General features: G+C 38.4%; 1 protein-coding gene across 1 annotated transcript in view; it reads left to right on the top strand.

The window, feature by feature from the left end:
* The first annotated feature begins 530 nt into the window (after window positions 1–530).
* The window catches only part of septin9a (septin 9a), a 33440-nt gene continuing 18618 nt past the window's right edge, over window positions 531–15352 (top strand). The window contains exons 1-2 of the mRNA XM_056255118.1: window positions 531–644; window positions 13297–13497. Coding sequence (XP_056111093.1) covers window positions 560–644; window positions 13297–13497 — 286 coding nt within the window. The 5' untranslated portion in view covers window positions 531–559. The remainder of the gene's footprint in view (window positions 645–13296; window positions 13498–15352) is intronic.

Below are 15352 nucleotides of genomic sequence, written 5' to 3' on the forward strand. Positions count from 1 at the left end.
ACATGCTTTTATTGTGCATTTATTTATTTTATTGTACTATTTATTTATGACAAATTATATTATTGGGATTGGGATTTTGTGCTTAATTGGAAGGTTTTGAATTTTGAAATTTGATTAGTGGTCTCAAATAGGGCAACTACTGGCATAAAGTTTTAGGATGTATGTACATAAACATGTACACAGATTTTTTTCAGGATCAGACTCAGAGTAGTTTCTTTTAAATCAGGGTGTCTCAAAACTCATGTATGCAACATAACACATTCCCCCTAAATAGAGATCTCGCAAATTCCTCGAGTTGGAAGAACAAAAGCTGGGATCAGGTAATTCAGAGCTCATAAATCATTGGTGCTGGACAGTCCAAACTCTGAGCTTGCTCTGTTTTCTCTCAATTCAGGACTGAAGAGGGATAGCCAGCCAGCCGCTAAGCTTTGTGCGTGTGCTTTGTCAGGCAGATAGACCTCCTGCTTTCTTTCTCTCTCTCTTTTTCCTCTGGCCATCTCATTTAACTGTTTTCTCTGTAGTTGGAGAGAGGTGTGGTGAGTTAGTGTCACATGACACTATGTGGGTGGAGTCAGAGAGAAGCCCAGAGACTCCAGCTGAGGCTCACACTGGAGGTTTGAGCCTGAGCAGGGACGAGCAGGAGGGTAGGTCAACACACTTCCACTCTTTCTTCCTCTCTTTTTCCTTTTCCTTCACTCAATCTCTCCCATTCTGGTTGTCTATTGCTGCCTGCTGACAATTTGCTTCTTTAAAAGCGTTAACAATGTAGGAAAGTTTAGTTCAGAGCCAGTTGGACTTTTGTGTGTGCATGTAGGTGAGTCTGTAAATACATGTCTGTCTGTAAGTATGATTTTTTCCCTGTTCACAGCAGAGAGACTGCCTGTTTTCCATGTTAGAGCTTCACGGATGTTTAAACTGGAAAGTTCTGAGCGGGGAAGATTTATTAGGTCTCTTAAAGCATCTGTAAGTTTGCATAGGGGGCGTGTTTGCCTGTTCCGCTCTCCCTTTTCATCCTTTACTCCCTGTCTGCACCTTCTCTCTTGGCCTTGTAATTAAAAGTGTGCAGGTTACAGGGTTGCATGAGTCCTGTGTAATTTCACCTCCTCAAAGTCTCCCTTTCAAACTTTTCCTATAGTTTTTCTGTTTAGGAATTTTTTTTTTTGCATTGTATTTTTACTATTGATTGTATTTTGCTATCACAGTAGTCATTCATTTATGCAGATTTAAATGTTAATTTTTTTTACAATTACAACATTACAAAAAAATATCAATGGAAAAAAAGTATGATAAAAATATACCTAATTTTCTTTAATAAAAAAAGGTGTATTTTGTATTTACATATTTTCTTGAGATTCACCCTTAAGTTTTGATCTGACCTTTGTTAAAAAAATCTATTGCTATTGAACTTACAACAGTGACTTTCTCAACGTGTCATTTATGTGTCTGCCCACATCCTGCAGGGGACCAGGAAGAAAGCCACACAACTTTCTTCCTCTCTATCCTGGTCATGTCCATGTCATTATCCGTTTGTTCATAATATATGAGAAAAAAAAACATGTTTTTCTCATCCGTTTCCTTCAGCCCATTTCAGTTGCCACCCACTATCACAGACTTGTCACCGTTCTTTGAGTTGTTAAAAACATGAGAAGAGCTATCTGTAGTAACAGCAAAGCCAACGTTTGTTCCTGTTGTCAACAGGTTTGACATCCAGCCATCCAGCATAGAAATGAAGTCACCGAAACTAAAAATAAATAGTTTAGGTCAAGTATCATTAGCACAGTCTGTATGTCTCAGGTGGTCTTTTATAGCATGTCAAAAGGCTATTAGATATGTTGAAAGCCAGAGATGTTCACTGCTAACAAAGTGAAACCACTTCTTCTGTCTTTCCTACACCACGTTTTGTTCCTAAGTTTTGATGAGTCATCTCAAACTCCTCGCTGGCCTTTCTCTATTTATACAGTCGACATACTCTCCCAAACCCAGGGTAGCAGGCCTCTGAGGGTTTCAGCCCGCTTCCACTGAAAACTCCACAGAACCTATAGAAGGATTCTTGTGGGATGATAATGTTTTCCATAATTGGGTTTGTTGGGAATATTAATGATGTGAATGTTTCTACTTTCCTGTATATGTCTACTAGCACTGAACTATTTGGTCTTTGGCAGTAATGGAGCATGGTTAGACCTAGACCTCTGATTCGTCCTTTCTGTGGTGGGGGTGAGCGGCGGCTTTATAGTGTCATAAACACCTGCCGGGCACATGAGGTTAACACTTATGCTTTCATATTTGAGGCACTGCTAGTGTCTGTCATCACGCATGTATAACCGGTATTGATTTGCAATGCAAAGTATTGCGGAGCATCTAGGTTTAACAGATGGTATGGAATTCATGCCTGTGACTTTCATAAACTGTAATTAATTGTCTTTTAAGACTGTTTGAATAATTATTCTTGTTCCTGTGAACAATTTAATCCTGTTTACCATCATATTATGAGTGTGAATTATTCAAAGAGCTTTCAGGACTAACTTTAAATATCACCTCAGGCTATTTATGTAAACATAAGTAAACATTACTTTTTCATAGCTTGCCTTTCCAGTCTGTTCATGTTACATGTTCCGTCTGTTCATGATCACATTTCAAGGATCAACAACTCAAATCAAGATGGTTTCTAAGCATATTTGGACAATAATATGACTCATTTAAGCGCTCAACTATGTGAGAGTGTTCATTTATCTCAATACAGATAGTGTACAGGAATCTCCATTGAGCCTGGTTCTGAAGAACTGATACTGAATGTAAAAGGCCTCTTTGATACTAAAATTTTTGTTCGCCTGAGAGATGAAGCATGCTGAGGAAAAGCACCCACAATCACTTGCTTTCTATCTCTCATCTGATCTCTCATGTGATTTTCACTGATTTTACGCATTGTAGAAGTGATGTCACCGTGCAGTATCAGCTTTGCCTTGATTCCCAGATGTTCTGGTTGTCGCTTTCACTTTGAGGTCAGATCCAAGAATCTTCCAAAGATCATTCCGGTCGTTCCAACGATACACTTTAAGCTCTCTGGACTACTGTTGGATCATTTGTTAAGAATGCCAGGGCCATATTTCCAAAGGCCTTATCACTCCAGCTATGCAGTGCAGGTGGCTCATATCTAGTTAGCCAGAAGAATGGGTTGCGAATGACTTCATTTCAACTAAAAGCTTATTGGCAGAACATTTCCTCTTTGCGCATTTAATGTTTTGGCAGTCAGGAATGTTTGTAGTACGTACCATAACAACATTAGGAGTTGGTGAGCTGGTTAGCCAAGTCACATTTTTATTTTCATTTCAGTTTTTTTCAAATGTAATACTCGATGAGCAGATTGTTTCGCAATGTTTCCTCTTCCATATTGTTTTTCACACCATCCTTATCACTCACTTACACTTCTGCTGTCCTTTGCCAGTTTGGGAGTACGATATCCCTAACTTCCAGAAGTTTTTCCATTGTGTGCATGACACCATCTGCATTTACAACCCCAAGCTTCGGAGGTCATCCTCTCTGGCCCAGCGACGCGCTGAACGAGCGGTCATCACACCCACACAAAAACTATGAGTCTAACACTCTGCGTTTGTGTAGAGTTAACATCAATTTCCTCTCTGCATTGATCCGCTCTCTGCAGGAGGCCAGAAGTTTGCTTATTCCCTCTCTCCTTTTGTCTTTCTCCCTCTCTCTTGTGCGTCGAGTTGTTGATCTTCCTGGTCTGACCTTGCTAGAGTCGTTCCGTAACTTTCTACATGGCTGGGTCTTGCCTCTGGGTGTCTTTTGTAGTTTGCCGGAGCTTAATCGTAATATTATAATTGTGCATGCTCTCGCATAATGCATGTCCTCAGGCTTATTCTATGCTTATGCCGCGTTCCAGGCAACCTGTAACCCGTGTTTTTTTCCAACCTTATACCCGTGAAAGTGCACTGGAACGGCAGTCAAACCCTTGACTTCCCACCCGTGAACTCGTACTAGATCGATGTACTCCCAGTTACGAGCTCTCACGTCACATAGCCCGCGAAACCATACAAAACAACAATGGCAGTGAACTGCAGGCGGTACACGGTGAGAATACACTTTAGGACAATATAACGTTGCAGTCAAATTAATAATAATATAATAATAATACACACACGATTATGTATTACAATGTTATGTGTCTGAAACAATAAGTATGTATATTGCGCTCAGGTAGTTTGGCGTGACTGGCCTGGAATGCTACAAAGTCGTGAGTCGTGGTTTGAAGTCGTGATTTACGTGCTCAAAAACCTGCCTGGAACGCAGCATTAGTATCTTTTTTTTTTCTGGAGTCATTTCTGAGAAAGAAAGGTTGTAGCAAAGTGATGGCTCCCCTGAGTACTGCCTATATTTGAAACGGTAATGGTACCTTTTGACTGGATTTATCTTGTCTAGAAGACATGATAAATTAATCACATTCCCATTTTTTCCTTGGAATCATATGTTGGGGAATGTGTAGAGAAGAGCAGATATATTGAAAGAGTTTGTAACCACTTTTCCAGAGCTCACAGGAAATGTCATATCAAGTGATGTTAAAAGATATATTTTTAATGTATGTGTTTGTTATATGTCTGATATCTCCTTTCCGGGAATGGAATGATAATGTTCAAGTGGCTGCTTGATTGTTACAGGTGCAGTTGAGAATATAATGGCTAGAGAGGCACCATTTGTACCATAATGGTTATCAACTTATATTAGATTGTTATTTGAATTGATCTGTATCATGGGTCAATATTGGATGTAAACTATACTGCTTAATAATTTAGCGTCGGATAGATTTTTTAAAAATATTTTTGAAAGAAGTCTCTTATTCTCACCAAGGTTGCATTTGATCAAAAATATAGAAATAACTGTTATATTGCTAAATAATATGACCAATTAAAATAACTTATTCCTGTGATCAAAGCTAAGCTGATTTTCAGCATCATTACTCCAGTCTTCAGTGTCACATGATCCTTCAGAAATCATTATGCTGATTTTCTGCTCAATAAGCATATCTTATTTTTATCAATGTTGAAGACAGTTGTGCTGCTTTTGTGGAATTTGACTATTTGATTAATAGAAAAAACAATATATTTATTTGAAATAGAATAATTTTGTAATGCATTTTACTGTCACTTTTGATTAATTTATTGTGTCCTTAAAGTGTTCATTTAAAAAAAAGTTTAATGACCCAAACCTTTGTCTTTTTATTATTTAAAATCAACAATAATAATTTATTATTTAGAAAAACTTAAATATATTACATTTATAATGTGATGCCTACATTCACTTATGACATTTGAAATGTTAAAATTTTTTTTTTTTTTTTGACTAGTAGTATACATATCAGCTATTTATGTTTCTGGACGTAACATGAAAATAATTATCAGCTCATCAGAATTTCAATATCGATGCACCCCTACTAAACAGTGTTAATCTTCTCCATACATCTATTTTGGCTAAATATAGTCTGTTTGTCTCGATAGTCAGAAGGCCGCTCAAGATGGCATTTTTGCAATGGCCCAAACAGGAAGTTGCTAATTTTTTCAATGTGGTCTGACCTGAGCCCTATGGACTCCCCTTAGACTGGGATGAGACTGTTTCTTCCTCCTTACACTCTTGCAAATCCTCTGGGTAGACTTTAAAAGTGTCACACCTCGGACACATTCTGTGATTTGCAACCTTTACCTCAGGCTGAGTGGAATAAATCAGTCGTTCAGCGTGACTTCCTCTCTTCTTACTCTTTTTGCTGCAGAGTCGCTGGCATTTATTTACAAAGCTATTGCATGCTTGGAGACTTGGAGACAGCAATAGATGAAAGATGTTTTTTGCCTGTAATTGAAAACAGAGAGTGGACTAATACCGTCCAACTCTTCAGTTTCAGATGGAAAGTTTTGTTTTTGTCCACTGAGACTGTGTAAAATCTTCGGGTCTTGTTGGATGGTTTTTAACTAACCACTGTGATATGCAAAAAGCTAATTTAAAAAATATCAGGTACAATGTAGTTGAATTCTCACTGATGATGATAATAGCTGCTTGTGTTGTTTATAATGGCAGGAACTGTGATTTGGTTCTCATTACGTCAAAAATGTAAAATGTTTTTCTAATGATGGCTTGGAAACAGATTCGCTATTTGTATAGATCCCATGTTGGTTAAAAACAAGTCTCAGGGTTCCAACATTCCCCGATTCAGGAAACAGCTAATCATCAGCCGCAGGACTGTGTGTTCACCTCTCCTCTCACCCTTATGTTGTTTTTCTCTGCGGGTGTTTCAGTGTTCACTTGGCCCGTCTAACTGTTATCTCCTCAGGCATGGAGTCTGTTAGCGGCGGAGGCCCCCCAAACCTGTCAGTCGACACTCTGTCTGTCACAGCGGTTCACTGAGTGATGACTCACAGGAATGAGAGAATTTCAAACTCACAGAAATTGCATGCATTTTCATTACGGCCTTTGATCTCACTTTAAGGTGCCTTTTTTAATGTCTTCGTCCGAAAATGAAAAAAGACCTCATTGCTGTCATGTTGTTCCTAATCCATGACTTTTTTCTACTGTAAAACACAAAAGAAATAGTTTCTTGCAACCAGGCACTGAGGGTCAATTTGTCTAATAAATTTCTGTCTGGACATAATCTACACAAGCAGGCCGTAATATTACATATTAGCCTTTTAGTTTTTTTTTTCTGCTCTCTTATAATGTGATTTTAATGTCTTTCAGCTGTTTTGCTTATTTGGCAAGGTTGTAATGCTCGGGCTAATGGTACTGGAGATTTATGGGGTCACTCTGATTGTGCACTGCACCTGTGTTCACAGCTCCTTTTACTGGCATAGATTTCCATTCTCTATGACAGGCCATGGGGTCAGTTTACTTTTCTGAGCTGCACAATATCACTCAGGAAAGACGTCACACGTGGTCCTGTATGAAGGGAAATCATAGATTCGTAGGTCAGCTTGTTTCTTCTGTTGTGACTCTGCCTGTTGTCAGGGAGTTTAGACTCTTTAAATATGTTTTGCAGTGATGGCTAATGGGTTTATGTTCCATTAGAGGCTGAAGCTGAACCAAGAACCGATGGTACAAAAATGTGTCATAGGCAAACATTTCTACAAAACACAGTTCTGAAGAAGTTGTATAGTGTATTGCCAAGAAATCCACTCTTCATAAACTCAACAAACTGGCATGACGAGTTCTCTGAAACACAATTCCTTTAAAAAAAGTAGGGGGAAAAGATTTTAAATTGATTTTCTTATGTCTGTTTAGTGAAGTAAAACCCAATGTTTGTGTTTGATCAGTCTTTGTGCAGTTTGTAGATTCCTTCGTCAATACAGGTGGGCTTTTTAGCGACCTCCAGCTATTGTAAAGTGCTCTCCTTGATTGAGGGTATTAAGATGCCGGACATTACATGTGAGCCAAAGAGGATCTCCTCCAAATTCCCCTAAAGGCAGCAAGTGAATGTTCTTTTCTAGAACCGCATAGGGGGACTTCCTATCTACTGACCCCAAACTTTTGAACGGTAGTGTAAAACAAATAAAATTCTTAGCAGCAGTCAGTACTACTCACATTTGATATTTGTAAAAGCAATCATTTAAATGCCATATAAGCAATATGACATGTAAGGACATGTTTTTTTTTAATGTTCATGCTTCCTGGTTTGAGGTTTTAGGAGCCGATGTGGAGCCAATTTCTCAGAGCCACAGAACTGCCCTTTTCAACTGATGGAACCCTGTCAGTGAAAAAGGGCCCTCCGAAATTTTACATGGACTAGTCTAACGGCAGAAGGTCTGGACTCCATCGCAGCTTTCATTGGCCAAGGACTTCCCAAGAGGACGTCTGGCCAACATGTAAAGCAACTAATCTGAGTCCCTACAATAACAGACTGGCGTGCATCTAATAAATTATTAATTAGAGAATGTTGTGCAAGTTTACTGCAACAATTGTGAACTGAACTGCACATACTTTTGAAAATCCAGTATTTCGTTTTCAGGTGAACTGTTAAAGAATGCAAGCAACCCACATCTTCCAGGAATCCTTTAGAATTCAACCAATCAGATGACAACTTCGAAACTCCCAAATTTAGGGCTTGGTATCGAATCAGATGTCCAGATTAGAATCCGATTTACAAGATCTCAATTCAATTCGATTTTCGATTGATTTAATTAATTTAACCAGTTTCACTGGTCTTACCACACAAAAAAAATACATGAATAAAATAGTTATTGTTTTTGTTCCTTGTATTGTAATAAATAAGGTTATGACACCAAAATTGTAGATACCAGTGAAATTTCACAATTCTCCATTCCATTTTCGATACCACAGAGAAAACTACTAACTAATATAAATATAAATAGCACAAATGAATAAATACAACAGAACAAACAGTTTTCAGGTACAGAAATTAAAAAAAGTATTCGAATGCAAAATAACACTGCATAGTCTGTATAAATTAAATATAGATTAATCATTATTAAAGTTACAAAAGTTATTCAGTCAAGAGCAGTGAGTGATTTCTTTTTTCTTTCTTTTGATGTTCGATTAACATTAAAACACAAAGTAGCAGCAGCCTTATAAACCTTCTGCTGTCTAAGACCGAATACACGGATCAAATATACTGATACACATGCATTGTCTTTCTCTACTGTTTACTTACACTTAAAGCTGCAGTCTGCAGTTTTTCCTCTTTATCGCCATCTCTGTTCGAAATCTGCAATTGCAGTCATTCGCGGGGAACTATCAACTTTACGTGAGTTGTACTTCCTTTTAACACGACACAGCGCGGATGAACACAATGTTTGAGGAGAGTGTGTGTCTGTCAGTCACCGCGCCGATGTGGATACTGTCATTCAGAATCACAGATTATTCTTTTTGGAAGTATGACCAACATAATAATTTTCACCGGAAAATGTCATCTGAACTAGTAAGAAACATCCACTTTTGTTCTGGTTCTGACATTGCAGTAAATCGCGCTGATTAAATCTAAAAATCGCTTATCATATCACTCAAAACCGTGCAAATTATACTTTGTTCTCAAATTGTTAATGTTAACAACGTCAGCATTGCGTGACTACATGTAATGTCCTTCCGATATGTATCCTTGTTTTCGCATGGGCCGGTTGCAGTCTCTTTTTTTCTGTAGCCACTCCGAAGTCTTTTGCATTTTACAGCGGGTGAATCTGTTGTCACTGGTGATTGTCGTTTGAACCTTTCTGGATCTGCCATCAAATTGATGAGTTTAATTATATCAAGTGCTGTGAGAAAAGGCTATAAATTTCCATCTCCAACATCCTCACACGCAATATAGCCTACTAGCCGAGACTCCTTCTTTATGTGTACAGATGTGACGTAATGACGCAGAGACATGCTCGAATCTCCCGCGGAAATCCACCAGTACCACTGGAATTAAAATATTATTACAAGCTTACCGTTTTGAATCGAGCTAAAGCAAGCCGATAGTTTTGAACACTGGCTGGTTATGTATTTTCTCAATTTATTTTGGATAATTTTTAACCCAAAAAAAGCTACGGACTGCAGCTTTAAGCTGTAACCGACTAGGATACTAGCCAAGACAGGCATTTTGAGATAATTGTGTGTGAACTTGTCCGTTCAAGCGCTAGAAGACGTGAAAGAGAAGTGATTTTATTGTTTGCACGCTGTCTGAGATGCACAACTTTCTGTGTGTGCGCCTCGGAAGTGTACACACACAAAACTTCTCCAGCGTGTGAATGTTTAAATTGGCAAGGCTTAAAAACGTGTGCAAATGATAAACTTTCGAGACCATACAGCACTGGCCTGATTACAGTTACAGTTCCTTTAACTGTCTGGATCGTCTTTCACGCTGCATCTGCCGTGTTAAGCATGGAATGAATGACAGGGGCTGTGTTCAAAATCATCTCCTATACACTCATTCACTATTCCCTACATTAGTCCACTAGTCCATTAGTCCTCTTGAAGGAGTGAATGAAAACGAGTGAGGGAATTCGGACACTGAGTGCGCCGGAAGGGCTTTTGCGTAATTTGTGCTTGCTGTTTAATAATTATTTTAAGATTAGCAAACTTTCAGCTCCAGTAGTAAGATGAAAAAAAAAAGTTATCTTGAACAATTTATAAAAATCTATTAAAAATGAATTTATACCTGTATGATATTACGCTGTAGCCACATTGGACCAGCGGTTTGGAAAATGAATGGATAGATGATTCCTCTGTGGTCACCATATTCTGGTCAGACGCAGGAATTCATTTGGCACGACCCTTACAGTGCATTATGGGTATTCTCTAGTCGTTGAGTGTACATCAGTTGTACACTCGTTTTTGCGGTGCATTATGGGATTGAATGAGCGCACTCGAACAATGTCCACTGTGGTTTCAGACACCACTACAAATGGCTGTCCCTTCAAATAGTGCCGTGTTTAAGGGTTTAGGGTTTAGTGCCGTATTTAAGGGTGATTTTGGACACAGCCAGGGTCCCCGCTGTAACATCCTACAAGGTAAATAAGAGGATGACATCTAGTGGAGAAGACTAGTAATAAGATTAGATTAACGTCAATCAGACATTGTTCAATGTTTGTGGAAAGAGGTTTGTGGCTTTTGAGAATTGATATTGAATCGACAAAATTTTTATCGAAAATCAATTTTTTGCCCAGCCCTACCTGAAGTGTTTCCCATTTTGTGTGCCTTTTATGTATCTGACGTTCAACCAACAATCACTACACATGGACAACTTTAGAGAGCATCCGGCGGAATGGTTGCTTTTTTTAAGGCCTGTTGTAATGTATATTATAATTTCCTTTGAATCAGGAGTAGGCCTAATAGAAATACTGTTCTGCTAACTGTTTGTCTTCTGTTCCCTTTGAGGAAGTTTTTTAATAGTCAGCGGCCTTGTCTTAAGTCAGCATGGGTCATTTTGATGCTCCTTTGTATCACTTTAACCTCTGTTGACAATGGCAAAATAGGAGCTTGAGATGACTCTTTCCCTCTCTGCATTCATCTATGTGTATTTACCCATGAGGAGGATGGAGATACCAAGCAGAAGAAGGTGATTCTTGCCTTGACCTGGCTAAATGGAAAGGAGGAGGGTACGCAAACAGTTTTAAATGAACCGAGGATGTAGTCTGTGTGCCATTAGAGGTGGAGGCTTTGTGGGTCTCCTCACCGGGTGCAGTGTAATGGCAGTATGAACGGAAATATGACTCTCTATTCAGACAGCCTTCTTCATAGGAAAAGTGTTGTTGTCACATGCCTGCCATCTGTTCTCAGAATGCTTAATCAGAGAGAGCTAAGTCAGATGTTTGAACACACTCCTCATTCAGGTGAGAGTGTTGTTAAGGGGTGCATGGAGCTCCATTTTGCCTCTTTCCATGCTGAAAGGGTGTTTTAGTTGTTCCTCCTGGCTTGTTTGGTTTGTGTTTCCAGTCTATGCTGGCAAAAGGAAGCTCAAAAGTGCAATCCAGTCAGCATATTTGTACATTGAGATATTTGACTGAAGACACTAGATGAAACGATTTTTCAGTACCATCAGTTATTGCCTCGTGTTAGAGATTTTTATTTATCAATATCAGTTCATATTGGATATTTATTTGTACTTACCGGTACTTGTTTCCCATTTTTACATGTAGATACTGTAATTTAATTTTGAAAAACACTAATTTAATAACACCGTTAAATATAATATTTGGCAAATCTCAAAATGAACTTCTTCATAACTATTTATTTACATATGTACAATTTATGTAGGTTTTATTTAGACATTTATTTACAGACAGAAAAGCCTAGAATTTTTAAATCTGTCCATCAATATAATTTAATCAATGATGGTTTTAATGCACATACTTTATGTAAATAACTTGACAACTTGGTTGTCTGTTCTCTGTGTTAAAAGAGATGGATTCTCTTCTCTTTCATCACCAGATGTTTGATATCCTGTGAACAGTGAACACATTCTAAATGTTTCAGTTACTTTTTAAAACAAGTTTCTGTGCTGCCATTTGCCCTAGCATACCTGTAATGTATTGTAACATTGGAGAGTCTCTGGGGAAGAGCGGGTCTTTTGTGAAGCGAGGAATCCAGTGGCTGTGGGTCTGTTGGCTTCACGCCCTGACAGGGTGGAGAGGAGCCGACTGGCTTTCTGAATAACCGAGCCCTGAGAAGCTGCCAGTGGATCAAGTTACTGACTGGAAGAAATTGTAACTGCTTTGTCTGCTGGAAGGACTCGCTGATCCATGGGGCTCGCTATGGGGCCGCAGGCTTGGTGATGGGGCCCGCTGAAGAGGTACACTCTGGGGCTCCATTGACTTCTGTTGAAGTTTTGTTGCACCTTTTCTTTAAAAGAAAAGTCGTACAAACATCATGTGTTGTCTTTCACTGCTAGCATGACGTTTTGATCACCACATGAGTATCTTATCACTGAATATGAGTATTTCTCACACAAAGGAAGTGGTTCATGTATTTTTACCATGAAGGAGTCTGGTGGGAGTTTTGTTTTAGACATCAGGTATTTCTTATCTAATTCTTGTCAAGTCTCTTGTGAATGTCCTATGTTACACAATTTTGGTGGTGGGTGGGGGTTGTGTTAATCGAACAGTGTCTGTAATTTACTGAACTTAAAAACATTGAAAGAATGCATTCTAAATTCTTTCTGCCATTTCCTGTCAATAACTCCGAGTCCTCAGGCATTCCAAGTGATTTCTCACATTTAAAGGTGACGTGATTTATCAGCGCAACCGTATTACATATTACTTGCATAGCTGAATGCACTTCAAAAATGCATTCATTTAAATGCACTTTATTTAAATGTGGTCAATATATATCCCAGATCAAATGTGGTTTCAGCGATCTGATCATAATCCATAAACAATGTGCCTTGGCTTCTGTTGTAGTCTAGTGGGATCCCAACCTGATCCGATCACTGAGGGGTCATAAGATTGCTGTACTCTAAATAATTTCTGTAGATAATGTGGAGAACGGGGCTCTTTCACATGATGGATGCATTTGAAGAGAGATGAGAACATGTTTGGCCCAATAATAAGCCTCAAATAAATGGATATTTGTATAAATCGAGAAGTAAAAATGTGCTAGCTGGCTGCAGGCCGGAGATGAGTTCCCTGTTTATTATGTCTATAGTCCAGCTGTGTAGAAGCACATTCTCTCCAAGAGTGTCTGTATCAGACTCAGCTTATAAAATACCTTGTTGGGTGAATGCTGTTGATTGCTGTAGAGTGCATATGAGGTTTAAATCAAAATACCCCATGATATACAGCTCCTCATTGTATCTTTTCTTCATATCTTCAGGGTCAGAGGTAATTTCCAGCTACAGCAGCAGTAGCAGCAGCAGTAGCATCATGGCAGAGTCTGTTATACAAGAGATGCCCCCGGCCATGTGCCTGGAGAAACCCAGCGTGGACTTTAGCTACGTGGGCATCGATGCCATCCTGGAGCAGATGAGGAGGAAGGCCATGAAACAGGGCTTTGAGCTCAACATCATGGTAGTGGGTGAGTCAACATTTCCAGCGTTGATCTAGAACATATAAGTCAGCTACATTTAAATGAAATAGTTGGACTTTAATGTGATGCTGGACTCTAGGCAGTTTTTTCTTATACCTCAATAGCTTTATTTTAGACATTTTAAAGTCTACAATTTTATTTGAATCCCCCAACATTGGTCATTTTAATAATGGATTTGCGATTAAAAGAGATCTGTAATTTAGGCATTTGGTGAGACTGTTTTTAAAAATAATAAAGTGGAAGTGCCATAAATTCTAATTGTAGAAATGCATTTAATTACTTCAACCTTTAATAAAACAAGCTTATGGTAATCAAAGCTTCAATTTTCGATTAACACTTCCAACCACACTCCTACGCGAGGCAAATACACGTAGGCTTTCATAAGCAATGCTCAATTAAATGCCACAAGTCAGACTGTTATTCTGTGTGCATTTTTATGTTTGTTCTTACATGTTAGTTTATTTTTTGCCTGTATGCATTTGTTCGTTTTTCTTTTGGCTCATTGCAGCATATCAATGTTTGTATTTTAGTCCATTAGATGCAGTGTTAATGATAATGAGATTTATTAGATTCTACAAAAGTGAAAGAATAACATCTACTGAATTTAAACTGACACGCATGAACTGATTCACTGATTGTTCTTCTAGTGCTCTTAATGTGTTATTTGTAGTTCGCTTATGTTCAGAGAAAAGGTAATAGTTAACAATACTTGACAGGCCACATATTTTAGGAGACTGAAATACCCCAAACCAGTTAAGCACAAGTCACCAGAGGTGGACAGTAACAAAGTACATTTACTTGAGTACTGTTCTTAAGTACACTTTTTGATTATCTGTACTTTACTTGAGTATAATTTTTTTCTGGAAACGTTTTACTTTAACTTCACTACAAAGACAAATATCATACGTTTTAGTCCACTACAATTCTGTCAAGGTCCTTGAGTAGAAAGTAGTAACGTCACTAAGAGGATGATTTTGGTTGCAGGGGTTGCATTTTGGTTGGAAATGAAAGTCGGTTTGACGTCAGAACCCGACGTTGGATTGACGTCATCATCCGACGTCGGACAGACGTTGGATTTTTGGTTGGAAATGAAAATCAGGTTGACGTCAGAACCCGACTGATGTTGGTTTCTGACGTCAACTCGATTTTCATTTTCAACCACAATACAACGTCTGTCCAAACGTTGGAGATAAATGTCAATCTGGCGTTGGATTCTGACATCAACCTCATTTTCAACGTTGGGTTTGGTCATCTAAATGTGAATTTTGTCATTGTTTTGGAACACACTAGCTTATAGATAACAGTAAGGCTAACATAATACATTCTCAAATTCAATCCCACTACTTGAACTGTGTTCTATAAATAAATTTGATATTGATATGAGGGTAGGCATGGCATAGATTCAGAGGCATACAGTACTGTAAGTATTACATACAAAAATGCAACAATAATAAAAAATTGCATTGACATTTTACTTTTGATACTTTAGTTTTAAGAACAAGTACTTCTGTATTTTACTTAAAGCTGCAGTCCGGCGTTTTTCCTCTTTGTCGCCATCTCTGTTCGAAATATGCAATTGCAGTCATTCGCAGAATTATCAACTTTACGTGAGTTGTACTTCAACACCCTCGATGTTTGAGGAGACTGTGAGGCTGTCATTCAGAATCAGAGATTATTCTTTTTGGAAGTATGACCAACATAAGAATTTTCACCGGAAAATGTCATCTGAACTAGTAAGAAACATCCACTTTTGTTCTGGTTCTGACATTGCAGTAAATCGCGCTGATTAAATCTAACAATCGCTTATAAGTTATCATATCACGCAAAACCGTGCAAATTATAC

Source organism: Rhinichthys klamathensis, unplaced genomic scaffold (assembly GCF_029890125.1).
Source record: "Rhinichthys klamathensis goyatoka isolate OS25496 unplaced genomic scaffold, OSU_Roscu_1.1 h1tg000119l_1, whole genome shotgun sequence".
Classification (NCBI taxonomy): Eukaryota; Metazoa; Chordata; class Actinopteri; order Cypriniformes; family Leuciscidae; genus Rhinichthys; species Rhinichthys klamathensis.